This window comes from Delphinus delphis, chromosome 1 (genome assembly GCF_949987515.2).
Source record: "Delphinus delphis chromosome 1, mDelDel1.2, whole genome shotgun sequence".
Classification (NCBI taxonomy): domain Eukaryota; kingdom Metazoa; phylum Chordata; class Mammalia; order Artiodactyla; family Delphinidae; genus Delphinus; species Delphinus delphis.
The window spans coordinates 4202937-4218609 of NC_082683.1; the positions used below are offsets into that span (position 1 = coordinate 4202937).

General features: G+C 57.9%; 1 protein-coding gene across 1 annotated transcript in view; it reads left to right on the plus strand.

Moving 5' to 3' along the window:
• Nucleotides 1-15673, plus strand: part of KCNAB2 (potassium voltage-gated channel subfamily A regulatory beta subunit 2) — a 97241-nt gene that overhangs the window by 75473 nt on the left and 6095 nt on the right. The window contains exons 6-13 of the mRNA XM_060013348.2: nucleotides 2718-2797; nucleotides 5204-5248; nucleotides 7150-7194; nucleotides 8013-8056; nucleotides 9050-9136; nucleotides 13036-13121; nucleotides 14880-15000; nucleotides 15250-15344. Coding sequence (XP_059869331.1) covers nucleotides 2718-2797; nucleotides 5204-5248; nucleotides 7150-7194; nucleotides 8013-8056; nucleotides 9050-9136; nucleotides 13036-13121; nucleotides 14880-15000; nucleotides 15250-15344 — 603 coding nt within the window. The remainder of the gene's footprint in view (nucleotides 1-2717; nucleotides 2798-5203; nucleotides 5249-7149; nucleotides 7195-8012; nucleotides 8057-9049; nucleotides 9137-13035; nucleotides 13122-14879; nucleotides 15001-15249; nucleotides 15345-15673) is intronic.

Sequence of the window (15673 nt, forward strand, 5' to 3'; positions counted from 1 at the left end):
CCCTCCTCCTGCCTGCCTGACAAACTCCTATCCACCCTTCAAAACCCAGCCCCGTAAACTCTGCCACATTACACCACGGATGAAGCTTGAGGGCATCTAAGTCAGCCAGTCACAGAAGGACAAAGACTGTATGATCCCCCCCATGTGAGGCACTTAGAGGAGCCAGAATCACAGAGAGTGAGAGTAGGAGGGTGGGGGCCAGGGGCCGGGGCGAGGGGAGGGGGAGTTCACGTTTTATGGGGATGGAATTTCAGTGTGGGACGATGAAAAGGTTCTGGAGATGGACGGTGGGGATGGTTGCACAGCAGTGTGAATCTACTTAATGCCATTGAAGTGTACACTTAAAAATGGTTAGAGGACTTCCCCGGCGGTCCAGCGATCGAGGCTGGGCACTTCCACTGCAGGGGGCACGCGTCCCATCCCTGGTTGGGGAACTAAGATGCTGCGTGGCGCAGCAAAAAAAAAAAGTTTAAAATGGTAAATTTGGGGCTTCCCTGGTGGCGCAGTGGTTGAGAGTCTGCCTGCCGATACAGTGGACGCGGGTTCGTGCCCCGGTCCGGGAAGATCCCACATGCTGCGGAGCGGCTGGGCCAGTGAGCCATGGCCGCTGAGCCTGCATGTCCGGAGCCTGTGCTCTGCACCGGGAGAGGCCACGACAGTGAGAGGCCCGCGTACCGCAGAAAAAAAAAAAAAAAAAAAAAGGTAAATTTTATATATATTTTACCCTGATTTTTAAAAACAAGTTTTGAAGGAATGAAGACGATCTCCACGAACTGCTATGGGTCTATTTCCAGGATGTATTGTAAGTGAAAAAAGCAAAATGCAAAAGAATACCTACAGTGTGGTACCCTCCCTGTGAGCACAATGGGGACATAAGAAAATATGTGTGTGTCTGAAATATGAAAATAAAAGCCCTGGCCCTGGGTCACCTCGCTCAGAACCCTCCCAGGAGACAGCGAGCACGCCTAAACCATCTGTGTAACCTGCGGGGCCCAGCACACGGTCCTCTCCTGGGCAGAGCTCCGGCGGCCTGGTGGGACACATCCTGGAAAAGTAAGGATGAGAGCAGGTAACCAGGGAAGGAGCCTGGTGTGCCTGCAGCTCTGGAGGCAAAGAAAGGAGGAGGGAGGGAGGGAGGACCCCAAGGAGGACGCAGGGGAGCTCCTGCTACATTGTTACACTTGAGGCAGAGGAAGGAGAGGAGCCAGTCCGCGCTGCAGATGGATCCAGAAAACTCCTCCACCAATGAGCTTTCCTAGTCGGAAGACAGCAGCTGACTGACGGGGTTAGCTTTGGCCTGCTCATCACCTGAAACCTTTGGGGTTCATTGCCAACGTTTGAAAATCGGAACTTACCTCGCTCCCCGATATCCTGGATTTCTGGCTTCTCTTGAAAAATAAAAGGATTTGGTCACTCCCAGCAGTGTTTGAGCCCCCTTCCACCCCACTAAACCCTCACCAGGCACCAGCCTCCCTCTCCTTACCTGCCTGGCTGGTGGGGCTTACGCGTTTGGTATTGGGAGAAGCTCCTAGAAGCTGCACCTAGCTGGCTGGCTTTCTGTCGTGCAGTTTTTGAGGGCTAAGTATTACTCACCGCACTGTGGGCTAGCTACTGGGAGGGAGGCTTGGGGCTCTGAGCTGAGCTTCGAGAAGTGGCTGGTGGGGGAGTTTGCATCTGTGACCCCTGCTCGGACGGACGCCTGCACTGCCCAGCGGGCCAGCAGAGTTCATTGCCCACTGCATCTTGGAGGGGGCTGTCGATCGCAGGCAGGCTGCCTCGGATCCTCGCCCCGACTGCCCATCGGTTGCCGTTCATCCACACCGGTCTGCAAGGCACCGGAGAAGCAGGGCCAAGGCCAGAGGGCTAGCTGAGGATAGCAGTTTTTCCATCTGCAAACAGTAATTTCACCCTCCTGCCGTTGCTGGGAAGAATTCAGAGGGATACAGCATCACGGGCACATTCTAGCCATAGCTTTTGAAGAGGATTTATTCTGCCAAGGTTTATCACGGTCCTGTTGTGGGCTGTGTTCGTTTCCCAGGACGGCCAGCGCAAAGACTGGGTGGCATAAAACAACAGAAGTTTATTCTGTCGCAGTTCTGGAGGCCGGAAGTCCAAAATCAAGGTGTCCGCAGGGCCGCGCTGCCTCCAGGGCTCTGAAGGAGTTCTGTTCCTGTCTCCCAGCTCTGCTGCTGGCTGGCAGTCCTTGGCATTCCTTGGATTGCAGGCTCATTACTTAACCTTTGCCTCCATCTTCACATGGCCTCTTCCCCGTGTGTCTGTGTCTATTCTTATAAGGAAACCACTCATGTTGGATGTAGGACTCACCCTAAAGCAGTATGACCTCATCTTAACTAATTACATCTGCAAAAACCCCACTGCCAAATAAGGTCACATTCTGAGGTTCTGGGTGGATATGAATCTGGGGGACACGATTCAACTCAGCACAGGTGCTAAGCCCTGAGATGACCTAATAGGTGGGGTCCCTGCTCACAAGAAATTCACAGTCCAGAGGCTGTTTCTGCATTCATTCTGTCTTCTCTCTTCTCTATGGGTTTGTGACTGAGCTGCTTCCAGGCCTGTCCTGCGGCGGGGACAGGGCCGCCTTGGCACCCGGGGGGTCTTCCCAGGCCACGAGGCTGTGCTCTGGGGCCTCCGGGCCCTCCGCCTGGGCTGACAAGATGGTGCCGCCTGTGAGAGCCCCGGTTTTCTCGTTTCAGATGGCAGAGCAGCTAATGACCTTGGCCTACGACAATGGCATCAACCTCTTCGATACCGCAGAAGTCTACGCGGCGGGCAAGTACGTGCCTTTTTTCACGGGAAGAAGCGATGCAGGCCAACCACAGCTTCCCTGGGAAGAGCCGGAGCTTCTGTTGCTCCTAGGGGCTCTTACTCCCCAGAGGGTTTGCGCCTCCCACTCTGCCTGCTTTTCTAAACTGTAAACGGCGTGGGGAGGTGGCGTTTTCACGGGGCCAGAATCACAGAGCATTTGGCCACTTGCTAAACTCCCGTGTGTTCAAGCAGCAAGATGACCACAGCCCTTCTGGTGCCAAAGATGCTGCGTTGGGGGAGAGCCGTGATTAAGCTGTAGTCCAGGGGGCTCTCCTGCCGCGCCCGCGAAGTGCAGGCAGCCCCACATGCCTGATATTTTCACATCTTAATGGTGCAATTAGGGCTGCAGGGAATGCAGGGCGTCTCAGGAGCGGGGGAGAGCAGGGTCTGCTGAGCCGAGCGCTGCAGGGAGCTGCTCTTCCCATCTTGGCAGTGAATTTTCCTACTCAATTATGTAAAAGCCCTCTTCAGCCAGGGCTGCTGGCTTCAGTTTTAAAGACTGGCTGTAATCAAATCATCCACTCTCCTGCATCGGGTTTCCAAAAGTCAGCTTTTGTTTGTGAAATCATTTGTTGGCTCTCTCTTTGTCCTCCCTCTGGCCCCCTGCTGCCTGGGGCAAGCCAAGTTCCCATCAGCTGGGCTGCTCAGCCTGGCCCACCGCCCGTGCACTGTGGCCGCAGGGCCAGCACCTGCCTCGCAGGCTCCGGGTAATATTACCTGCAGCCCTCGATGGGGCCTAGGGTACCGAGAATCAGGACCCCAGCTGGGACTTTGCTCAAGTCCTGCTCTGATGATCTGACAGCCCCGAGGGCCTCCACTGGGACCCCCAAATCTCCTCCAGACCCTGTCAGCAGCCCTCTGTCCTCCTGATGCCACAGCTCCCTCCCCACCCCTCCAAACCGGCAGCTGCTTTCCATCAGAGCGAAATGCTTTCCAGACAGATGAGCTAAGCCGAAGGGTCAGAGGTGGAAAAGCCCAATGCAGATGCCAAGCCCAGAAGCGTCCCCCCCATCCTGAGCACCCCAGCCTGTTCCCTGGCCCTGCGCCTGCCTCCGTGTTGCTGCCCAGGAGAGGGTGAGGAAGGCAACTCCAGATGGCCCTGTGTCCAGACCCAGCACCCCCCTTTCACGGCAGCCACACTGTCTGCGTCACTGTCTTCACTTCCCCCAGCTTAACTGGACAGCCGGGGCTGGCGTGCCGGGGCCAGCACGCCGAGTCCCTCTTGCTCACCAGAGCGCCAAGCGTCTGTCTTACTGAGTGCCCCTGCTTCTCATGCTTTGGGCACTTCCCGGAGAGCTGCAGGATTTCTGTGCCCCCGCTGGGCAGAGGCTTACCAAATTCATGGCCAGGAGAATTCACAGCCGAAAGCAACAGGCTTCGGGTGAGTCGTTGCCTACAGCTCCTGTAGCCCCAGGACCATTGCCTGCTCCCCTGTCTTCCTCCTTTCCTGATCTTTTGTGCCACCACCGAGGGACCCAGGAATAAAAGGAGGAGACCCAGGGCTGAGTGACTATCTGTGCATCTTGACCGCAAATGAAGAGCCTTCAGAACGTATGCTAAGCAGCTCACAAATTAGAACCCGTTATTCCTGAGCGGGTGACTCAGGCGCTGTTATAATTGGAATGTAGCTGGGTATGGATGGTTCTCCGTCTGTCGTTTTTTGCTCAGAAACATTTCGCCACAAGCAGAAAGTTCTTAAAAGTTAATCCAGCGCTGCAGTGCCAAGCGTGGCTGGAACGGTCCACGCGTGACCCCGGCTGGCCTGAGTTTGGTGCAGGGTCCGGAGGGAGGCCAAGCAGAACAGAGAGCGGTCAGCATGGCGTCTGTCTCTCTATTGTTCAGAAGCAAGAAACAAGAGGGATACACACACACACACACACACACACACACACACACACACACACGCACTCGGCTGGAAATTCAGCCCTGAGTACATGTTGATCGTCTCTGCAAACAGAGGATGCCCTTGGTGAATAATTTACCTTTTAAAAAATATACATGTCTAGAAACTTCCCCCATGTAACGTGGCCGAGCGTTTTCCCCGGTGAATTTCCAACGGGCCAGGGCAACAGTCTGCTGCCGGTCTTGCCCAGCAGGACGTTGCTCCTTCCTTCTCCGCGGGAGCCGGAGCGGCCATCGCTGGGTCAAGTGGCACACGCCCATGGCCACCTCCACGGGGAGTAACCCAGCTGCTCCCAGGCACTCTCCTTGCTCTGGAATGAGCTTCCCGAGCCAAAGGGCGTTAACAGCCCGGCTCCCCGGCCCCAGTGGCATTTTCACAGAGGGGATCCTGTGGCTGACTGTCCAGGTGGGGCGAGGTTTGGTGTTTCTGTTACGCTGTAATGAAGTCCCCATGTCTCGGTCTTCTTGGCAGGGCTGAAGTGGTGTTAGGAAACATCATCAAGAAGAAGGGATGGAGGTAATTACTCTGCTCTGTGCTCCATCCCCAGGGCGCACGCGCACAGGGAAGAGGCTGGAGGAGGCTGGTGGGAGGGAAGAGGACCACCCTGGGGTCCTGGGTGGGATGGGCAGGCCACCCGGGCAAGGATCCGGTGGCTGTTCCTTCCTGTTTTCCGGTGGAGCACCCAGGGTTGGCCTCATCACCCTTGTGCCACCAGCCAGGCTGTCTAAGGCCTGGCGGTTCCAGAATTTTTCCTTCTGGGAAGGTGAGAGCATCCCAGAATAGAGGCAGCCCCACGCTTCCTGCAGGGGTGCGAGCACTCACACTGTGGGTGGCCACCCCGGGGAGCCAGGGCCTGCACCGCGGTGAGGGGGGGAGCTCCCCCCTCCCCCGGAAAGCCGGTCAGGAGCCTTGTGTCTGGTGTCAAGCAGAGTTCCCGCCCGCCCTCCTGGAGTCAGGCCAGGCTGAGCGCTTGACTGCATTTTGGGGTCCCTGTGGCCTGTGTGTGTTTATTTTCAGCAAAGTCAGAAGCAGTTAGAAGGCTGGGCCTCCCCCTCCCCCTCCCCCTCCCCTCCCCCTCCCCCTCCCCCTCCCCTCCCCCTCCCCTCCCCCTCCCCTCCCCCTCCCCCTCCCCTCTCCCCTCCCCTCCCCTCCCCCCTCCCCCCCTCCCCTCCCCTCCCCTCCCCCTCCCCTCCCCCTCCCCTCCCCTCCCCCCTCCCCTCCCCCTCCCCCCTCCCCTCCCCCTCCCCTCCCCCCTCCCCTCCCCTCCCCTCCCCCTCCCCTCCCCTCTCCCTCCCCTCCCCTAGCGCACAAACTCAGAGTCTCCCCCAACCTCTGGGGCCTGGATGACTGACACCCCTCCTCCTGCCCCACCCATGTTGTTTCTTCTCAGCTCTAATTGATACCAAAATGTATCCCTGCTCACTTTGCAGTTAAAAGGAAACTGCGCCTGTTAGAGAGGGCCCTGATAACATCTTAGTTGAAGTCTTGAGGAGATAGATTCCAGTTAGGTCATCGCCCCTGCAGGCCACACTGACGGCTGTGGAGCTCCTGGCTTTGAGGAGCTGTTTCCTGAGCAGTCCTCCCCCTACACCCCCCACTAGAGGAAAGCACGACCCCAGGAGACACTGTCACCCTCCTATGGGAATGGTCAAGGTCAAATGTGGCCAGGAGGGGCCATCATGACCCCCGCCCACCTGTCCCTCCCAGGCAAAGTCACAAAGGTGTCAGCGCTGCCTCTTGTGGATTTGCAGCGGGAGACCTGACTCTATCCCCTTTCCTCTGGCTTACAGCCACTGAAGCCCGAACCCCCAGGAACATCACCTGCCTGCCTCTCGGGTCAGCCCCACCCTAGCCTCCCCCCCACCTCAGTGTCCCACAGGCCGCTCCCCAAGGCTGCCCCACACACAGCTTTTCTGAAACAGTCTCAGCCGGTAGAGGAAGAACCAGACAGCCTGGTCCCTTGCCTCGCTCCATCCTCTCCAGAGCCCTCCGTCCAGCCGCCAGCCCCTACACTTGACCTCCTTGGAGTCCCCAGGGAGCCGCAGCTGCCTTCTATTCCCTGAGCCGTGTCCTCCCCTCTCCTGAGTGTCCCCCCTCCTCTGGGCTCCAGGCTCCATCACACTAGACTCCGTCTCCCTCCAGCCCCCACTGCCCAACCCTAGTTCCATGGTTAGTGACATCCACAGGTTAGTTTCATCTGTGGGTTGTCTCCTGGCTCAACGGGGAGCCTCAGGTCCCTGGGCTCGGCACACCCCAAACATCGAATGGCAGAGAGGCGCCCCATTTCACGCCCTATGCTCCAGGATGAGAAGGGTTTAGGACCCCTGTGTAAGAGCTGACGACAGTGGGGAAGGTGGGGGGAGGGAGGACCCCAAGAGATCATGCCCAGTAACACCCCTCCTTCTCTCGTTCCGCAGACGATCCAGCCTCGTCATCACCACCAAGATCTTCTGGGGAGGAAAGTAGGTGCAACGGGCAGACCTTGCCCCTGGCCGGGGGCCAGGTCTGCAGAGACCCCTGATTTAGGAGGCCCCTGGGGGTGGGGAGGGGGTAGTTATCCTGGGGAAACGGAGGCTGCACCGGGTCTGTCCTGGACCTCAGGAACCTCCTGGAGGACAGCACGTGGGCAGCACAGTTTCCTGTCTCCCGGTGCCGGAAGCAGGGGGTGGGCTGGCGTTTGTGCAGCCATCTGCCCTGGCTCGTGCCATCCCTATTGAGGGACGTCACGTTCCAGAAAAGCAGCTTTGTCTGAGTTGCCTTGTACTCGAACCTTGTTTCATTTTTATTTTTACTTTTGTGGGTTGGTTTGTTTCTGATTACAAAGGTAACATCCTAAAAATTTCTGGAAAACACAGAAAATTCATGAACTGTCCCAATCACTCCACCTTTCCTGGGCCACAGACCACTCCTGCCGTCCTCCAGGAATCTGGCCCCATATTCTCTCTGGGGCTGGACAAAATGGGCTTCATAGGAATTAGAAATGGGATTCGCTTTCAATTTTTAAAAACTCCAAGCCAAAAAAGAAAAAACTCCAAGCTAGACAGAAGGGCAAATTGAAAAGCAGAGGCCTGCATTCCCCGCTGAGCCCCACCTCCCCAGGGTGGCGGGCAGGCGGCCCAGCTCTGCCAGGTCATCTCCACAAGCAAATCCGCATAGCCTCGTGGTTTTATCCCCGAAGTGGAATCAGACCACAAGTGGCACGAGCTGACCTACTTCTGCGTCATGAGCATTTTCCCCCAAACCGCCCGCAATATCACACGTGCTGTCGCCTGCTTTTCAGAGCCGAGACGGAGAGGGGCCTTTCCAGGAAGCACATAATAGAAGGTGAGGGGGGCCCTGGCTCCACACAGCCCCCTAAACCCACGGCATCTTCCCGTGGATGCGAAAGTGAAGAAAGCACAGTGCCCCTCCCCCACCAATGCTACAGGCCCGGAGCCTGGGGACAGCCCGTGCTCTGGTTCACCCAGGCTCACATGGGGTGGACCCTCCGTGTCGTGTGGGAGGGGACAGGGGTATGGGTGGGCGGGGCCCGTGCTGCCCTGGGGTGGGCAGTGTTGTCCCTGAGAAGACACAGACAGGCCTGGGTTTCAATCTAGGCTAGACCCTGTGCCCACCAGGTGACCCTGAGCAAGGGACATCACTTCCCCAGGCCTCTGTGGCAGCATCTGCAAAATGGGTCTGGTAAGAATGCCCACATCTGGGGTTAGTGGAATTGGGAAGGACCCAGGTGAGGGTGTGTGTCAGACACAGCCTGGGCCTCAGCACACGGAGCACTGGGGTGGAGGTGCCAGGATGTCTCACTCATCCTGATTTGTATTCTCTCCCCACGTTCACTGTCGTCAAGGTAATACAGTCAATCCATTGACAATCAAATGATTAGGAGGCCTTGCTGCCCGCCCCTCCCCGTCCCGCAGCCCAGCACTTCCACTCTGCAGCTCTGTTCTGAGCCGCTGCGAAGTACTCATGCGTTTCGGGCCCCACGGGCCTTCGGTGCCATAGATGAGCGACGCAGCTGTCCTCCGTGTCAGGTGGCCTGGCTCTCCCAGTTCCCCCTGGGCCACTCTGAAGGGCCCCCTCCATGCAGTCACAGGACATTGGGCCTGTGGACTCCACCCCCCCCTTTGGGGTGTGCCCCCTCTTCTCTCATGGCTGTTCTCCACCTAGGTGGCCCGTGCCCACAGATGCACCCTGCCGTCCACAGCTCCCGGTGCCGGGGCCTCGTCCCTTTCATCTATTGCTCCCTGAGACGCATGCACGCACGAGGGCCCAGGAATGTCTGTGAAGATGGTAACAGTCCTTCCCCACTCCTTCCCCCAGGTCTGAAAGCCTCCCTGGAGCGGCTGCAGTTGGAGTATGTGGACGTGGTGTTTGCCAACCGCCCGGACCCCAACACGCCCATGGAAGGTACGTTCTCCCCGGAAGCACTGACTGCCCGGGTGTCACGGTTCCAAAAAGAGCAGAAAGCTCTGTACCTGAGGCTCTGATTGTACCACCGCAGGGCCCGCGGGGCACCCAGGCCTGAGGCTCTGATGCTACCACCGCAGGGCCCGCGGGGCACCCAGGCCTGGGGGTCTGATGCTACCACCGCAGGGCCCACTGGGCACCCAGGCCTGGGGCTCTGATGCTACCACCGCAGGGCCCGCGGGGCACCCAGGCCTGAGGCTCTGATGGTACCACCGCAGGGCGCGCGGGGCACCCAGGCCTGGGGGTCTGGAGGGTGGGGCCTTCCCCGTGTGGGGAGGGGCGGGGGGGCGGGCCTGAGCTCAGCCCCTGCTCGACCCCTCACGCGCACCCCAGCGCCTCCAGGCTGAGTCCCCTCCTTGCTCTGGGTCCGCGCCCATCCTGGCTTTGAGCTGTGTGCAGCGGTAGCTAAAGTCACAGTATGATGACTCTGCAAGGGCCGCCTTCTTTTCCGTCCTTTCAATCATGGCCCACGTTCTACTGGGAGGGTTTAGGGGACTTCTGCTCTGGGGAATGAACTGTTACTCAGAGGAGAAAAAAAAGACGTGCAGTGCTTTGAAAAGCGGTTTTGGTTTCTCAGGCGCTTGTTTATTCTTTGACTCCTGCCATCTCAGCCCCCACTATCTCCTCCAACTTTCTGCTTCGGGCATCTTCTCATTTGTGCTTTGCTGCTTCAGGGACTTGGAAAATTCAGTTATGTTCGAGTTACTTTTTCTTCATTTGTTTGTGTATATACCATGCACCTGTGTGTGTGTATATATACGTGTGTGTGTGTGTGCACGTGTGTGTGTGGTTGGTTTTTTATCCAAACGAGTATTCTGCGAAAAGTGATTTGAGCCTCCGTCCCCGTGCCCTTTGTCAGACTGTGCCCCTCAGCGTTCCCACAGCTGTGAACTCTGGTCTCTTTCCATCTTTCTTTTATCACCAGGGGATCCATTTAGTTCCTCCAAGTCAAGGACATTCATCATAGAAGGTACACAGTACCCTCGGCCCGACAACTGACCTCTGTGTCTGAGCTGCATTTTATGAGACAGTGCTTTTATTTACACGACTCTCTTCCCCCGCCCCCATGACTAAACTTCTCCATAAAATGCACAAAGGAGAAATAAGTGCCTTATGGGAACACCTTGCAAGTGAAGAAAAGCAAAGTGGCGCAGAGCCGCGCCGTCCCCCTGGTCCACGCTGTCACCTCATTCCTCCCCTACTCCTGTGCATGCATGCCCCTCCTCGCACTGCCTTGCATTGCCATGACCCGTGACCCGCGGGGCCTCCTCTTGACTTGGGGGTTGCTGTGATCTGCACCAGAAACCTTGACCCCAGATGGTCTGGGAGAGGGCTGGGGAGACCAGGTTCCCACAGGAGTAAACGCATCGGGGACCCCAGAACTTTGGCCCCCGGCAGGTTTTATCTTCTCCACGTTTGCTAAGCTCCCACCTCAACCAAAAGTGAGGGCACCAGCAACCAGCTGCCCTGCCCCCAGTGGCGTGCAGTGCTCCAGTCCCCTGGGTGGGCTGGGCCACCTGTCACTCTCACCCCATGCCATGCAGCCAGAGCTCACCATTGAAATGCAGTTGTTTTCCTCCTTGAAAAATACCTACATGAGCTGGGGAAACTCTGAGCCCCGGGGCAGCCTCTGGCCATGCAGCGGTCTCTGCCCACCCCTAAGCCAAAGGACCCTGGGACCCCACCCCACCCACGAAGGGCAGGCCTTGGTATCCCTGGGAACTGGGCTGTGGTCCACAATGAAAGGGCTCCCGCCTGCCAACTGGCACTGCCACCTGACCCCTCCCATGTATTATTTGAGACGCAGCAGGAGATGCCATGGGTTTTGGCAGCAGCTGGAAGGATTTGGTCCTCCTGCTTCTGTAAAACAGCATTAAATATTGAGGTGGACAGCTGTCCCTAATTGTCCCTGTTTCTGGTGTCACTGACACCAAGCTTGGGCAGAAGACCAAGGGCCACGCTCCTGTGCATGGGCTCCACGGCCAGCCTGCCACTGCCCAGGACCCCTTCCCTCTCAGGCCAGCGACAGGCTCGCACAGGCTCCCTGGCCCCCAGGCTCCCGCTGGACTCCCCTCTCTGCATGGAAGGGGCGTTAGGAGAGAGCTGTGCTCCAAGAAGCCAGGCTAGCGAACGGGGGTGTCCTCTGCTTCCCTCTCTCTGGCATGTGGGCCTGAGCCTTGGCTGAAAAGAATTGGGCAGTCACACCGCATGGTCACAGGTCCCCCCAAGAGTGTTTCTAAAGAACCCAAGAAGGGCGGCCGGGCTGGGAGCCCAGACGCAGGGTTCGGATGTGGGCAGGTTCCTTCCTGGGACCCTCAACCTTCCAACCAAGCGCTGCTCTTCACATCGAATAGTGTTGGCCGTTAAAGTGGTGGCCCACTGACAGCCCGAGGGGGCTGCTTCCCTGCCAGACCCCCTCCCTGGGATGAGCGGGGAAGAGTCCAGTCCCTGACCCTGGAAGGAAGGAGAGGACAGGGCTTGGCCTACAGGCGTGGAAACCAAGGTGTGATTTTTCCAGAGGTCCTCGGCTAGCCCACAGAGACCACCACCCCAGAAGCCCCAGCTACCTTGGCTTTCTACTGAAAGAGGGGACCTCAGCCAAAGGGACACTCAGGGACCCAGGATGGGTGGGAAGGGACACCCCAAAACAGAGGTGCCGCTCTCTGCCAGAGAAGGTTCCAGTGGTCCTGGGCCATTCCAAGGTGGAGCTCTCGGAACCAGCCTGCATTCTCCTTCCTTCCATCCTTCCTTCCACCCCCACCATCTTCAGGGACTCAGCTGTCCCATGTCAGTGGCCACTTTGGGAGAGATGGGGACTTTCAAGCGGTATTTGTTTTTAGAAACACTTGTACTTTAACTGAACTTCTGAGGCTGCCTTGGGCAGTCGAACTTGCAAGCATTGTATGGGACTTGAGAGAAATCTGATGGGGTAGCCCATCATCCCACAAAGCTAAGAGCCATTTAAAATTTTAAAATTTGAGGTCGAGTTCAATTTTAAAAACCACAATATCCCCCTGGGGCCAAAACAGCCTCGGGGGCGACACTAACTGGCAGATTTTTATTTCTCAAAAAACGTTTTTGAGTCCAAGGAAGAATCTATCACAGTGTAGATGGGGAGAGGGTCCCTTGCTCCTGGATACTGGGCTGGTGTGAAAGTCGGGGCGTGGTCCACAGGGGGCTTTCCATGTCTACTGCTGGCTCTTCTGGACTCGAGGGGAGCTCCGCTCTGCAGCCCCCAACCCCTGGGACCACCCAGGGCCCCACACCCTGCCCTTTCTCCTGACAGATGTTATTATTACCTCTCCATTCAATTCTCCAGATCCCAGTGAGAGTCCGGAGTAGCCCCAAGTGGGAGACTAGAAATGGGCAGAAATTATGTTACTTCCTCTTGCCATCTGTCAATCTGATCGTAACCTTAATCCGTTTATCTGGTTCTTCCTGAGTGATCAGGGTCCCCCATTCTTCCCCAGACTAGAGAACACCCCCCGTTCTAGAGTCACATTCTTTGACCTCACCTTTCCTGCATCCCTCTAATCTGCCATAGAAACGTCTCAATCCATCCATAACCCATTTTTCAAAGATTCCATAAGACCTCTAACTATTTGGGAACATTGTTTTCAAGACCAGCTTCTTGGACAGAGGCTCACTTTTTTCTGTGGTCCCAGAAAACCCAGGCCGCCCCCAACTCCGGAGCCGGGAAGTACACTGCTTGCAAGCCGTCCCGACAGCACCCTCCCCCTCCTCCTGGCGCCCGCCTGTATTTGCAGAATGTCCCCAGGCCAGGCCCCGTGCCCCCGGCCGCCCCCCCCCACCTGTGGTTTCCCCTTCTCTCGTGACAGAGACGGTGCGTGCCATGACCCACGTCATTAACCAGGGGATGGCCATGTACTGGGGCACATCGCGCTGGAGCTCCATGGAGATCATGGTACGGTGACCTCTCGGTGTGTGCGTGTCCCCCAGCTGGGCTCCCGGCCCCAGCTCCGTGGATGGTGACTCCGGGGCTCTAGCAGGTTCAGTGCCGTTGGTCCCTAATGCACAGATAACTGGGTACTATGGGGAGGGACAGTATGGTGACATGTGGCAGTGATGTCCGCAGGTCTTGCAGACAGGGGTCTGGGCTTGAATCCCAGCACTGCGTGGCCCCAGACAGATGGCTTCACCTCTCTGAGCCTCAGTTTCCCCACCTGTAGAACAAGACTGCAAGGACAACCTACCCCGTCATGAGGCTGTTGTGAGGATTATCTGAGAAAACAGGTGTGAAGCTCTTAGTGGGGGTCCTGGAGCTCAGCCAGTGCTCAGCAGCGGTGACAGTGCCAGCCACCGTGCTGAGCTCTTGTGGTGTTCCAGGTGCCGTTAGATTTGAGGGTTTCATGTGGACTGACTCCCATTTAATCCTCACAATGCCCTATGAGGTAAGTGCTACTGTTATCCTGTTTTTCAGATGTGGCCATTGAGGCACAGAGAGGTTAAGTAACACACCCAAGGTCACACAGCCCATGCCAAGATGGATGCTCAGGCCGCGCAGTTCAGAGCCTGGGTTTCCATCTCATGATCCATGATGTTTCCCCCTCACCTGCATTTTCAGGAAGGCATCCCCTTCCTTGTCATTTCCCTCCACGGGAGCCATCAGTAGCTGAGGGTGACAGATGTTTCATAATATTTCTGGGGTATCCCAGAAGGGTCGGCAGGGTGGCTTCTCAGAGGCAGGCAGCTGGTTGGTGGGGGGAGGGCAGAGGCCTGGGGACTGCGTCTTCGCAGGACTAGCTCTCAGGCTGGCGCCCTCACCCCTGCCTCCAGGCCTCCTCCCAACCTCAGCCTTTCCCATGCCCCACCCACCAGAATTTCCCACATCCTGGCATCCCTGCTAGCGGGTTTCTCCTCTAGTGAGCCCCAGATTTCTGGTTCATCCAAAAAAAAAAAAATTAAGCAGGATTTTCATTTCAAGTTACAGACAACTTTAGAAGCCCATGGTATAATCGGCCTTCGGAGTTTGCGGCATTAATGATCCTACGGCATTTTTCTGAAGCTGCCTGGACCCAGCACAGAGCTCACTGAGGTGTCAGGATCTCACCCCCACTTTACAGATGTGAAAGCTGAGTCTCAAGCTGAAGGGGAAAGGGCCTCTAGGGCTGGCAGACGGGCGTCCCCAGGAGCTCACACCCATCCGGTCTGCAGAGGAGAGGCCTTGACCTCCAAGTCCCAGAAATGGGCTGATGCCGGCCACTTTCCCCTCCTGACCTAATGTTTTCTGCCCCTGCCATCATCCTGGGTCCAGGCCCTAGAGTGACAATCATGATAAAACCAGTAACAGGCAGGCACTGTCCTGAGGGCTGCCAACCCTGTTGGCTCATTTGACCCTCATGACAAATGGGGAAACTGAGGCACAGGGGGGTGAGCCCCTTACCCAAGGACACCCGGCCAGTAAGTGCCAGGACCCAAGCCTCACTACTGAGTTGTGCTTTCCCCCCAAAGCCCTTCAGCCTTGGGATCCCACAACCCACTCACTTTTCTCCACTCGTGGAGGGGGGCCTAACAGGCTCCCAGGAAAGCTGAGAGGAGAGGGGAGGGGCAGGAGGGCCAGCCGTTCCTGGGGATGCCTTTGTGTCTTCTCCTTGCTGCCCCGGAGGCCCCTCAGAACCGCTGACCGTCAGGGACCCTCCATGCCCCTCTTTGCTTCTCCCAGGAGGCCTACTCCGTTGCCCGGCAGTTCAACCTGATCCCGCCCATCTGTGAGCAGGCCGAGTACCACATGTTCCAACGCGAAAAGGTGGAAGTGCAGCTTCCCGAGCTCTTCCACAAGATAGGTGGGCTCCCCTGCCCGGCCCCGCCCTCGCGCTTGCCCTCCAGGCCCCGCCCCCGCCCCGCCCCACCCTCTCCCTCGCTCCACCTCCTCCCCAGCCCTGCCCCAACCCCATCCCAGATCCCCTCGCCCCGCCCCTCGACCCTGCCCTGCTCCGCCCCTCGACCCTGCCCTGCCCCGCCCCTTTCCCCTCGCCCCGCCCCTCCCCTCCTCGGGACCCTGGGTTTGACCTCGTCCGGCTTTCCTCTCCTAGGAGTGGGCGCCATGACCTGGTCCCCTCTGGCCTGTGGTATCGTGTCCGGAAAGTACGACAGTGGCATCCCGCCCTACTCGAGAGCCTCCTTGAAGGTGAAGAAGCGGCCGGGCTGGGGGAGGGGACAGGCAGGACGGGCATTTTGGAGGGGTGGGGCTTTTGGGCAGACACGTTGGTGCTGGGCGGGGCTTCCCTGGGCCACTGTCTGCGGGAAGGTTCGGAGCATGGGAACTTGGAGCCCCAGCTGGCCTGACCCCATGTCTAGAAAGGCTGCCCACCTGTGGGACATCCCCCAGGTGAAGAAGCCCCTCGCTCCCCCGCCCTCCTGCCCTCCCCCCAGGTTCAGCCCTCACAACCTGCTCTGGATCCGCATGTGCCCCCTGGGATGCCTCCTCCCCCTGCAGACACCCCGCACACTTTCTCT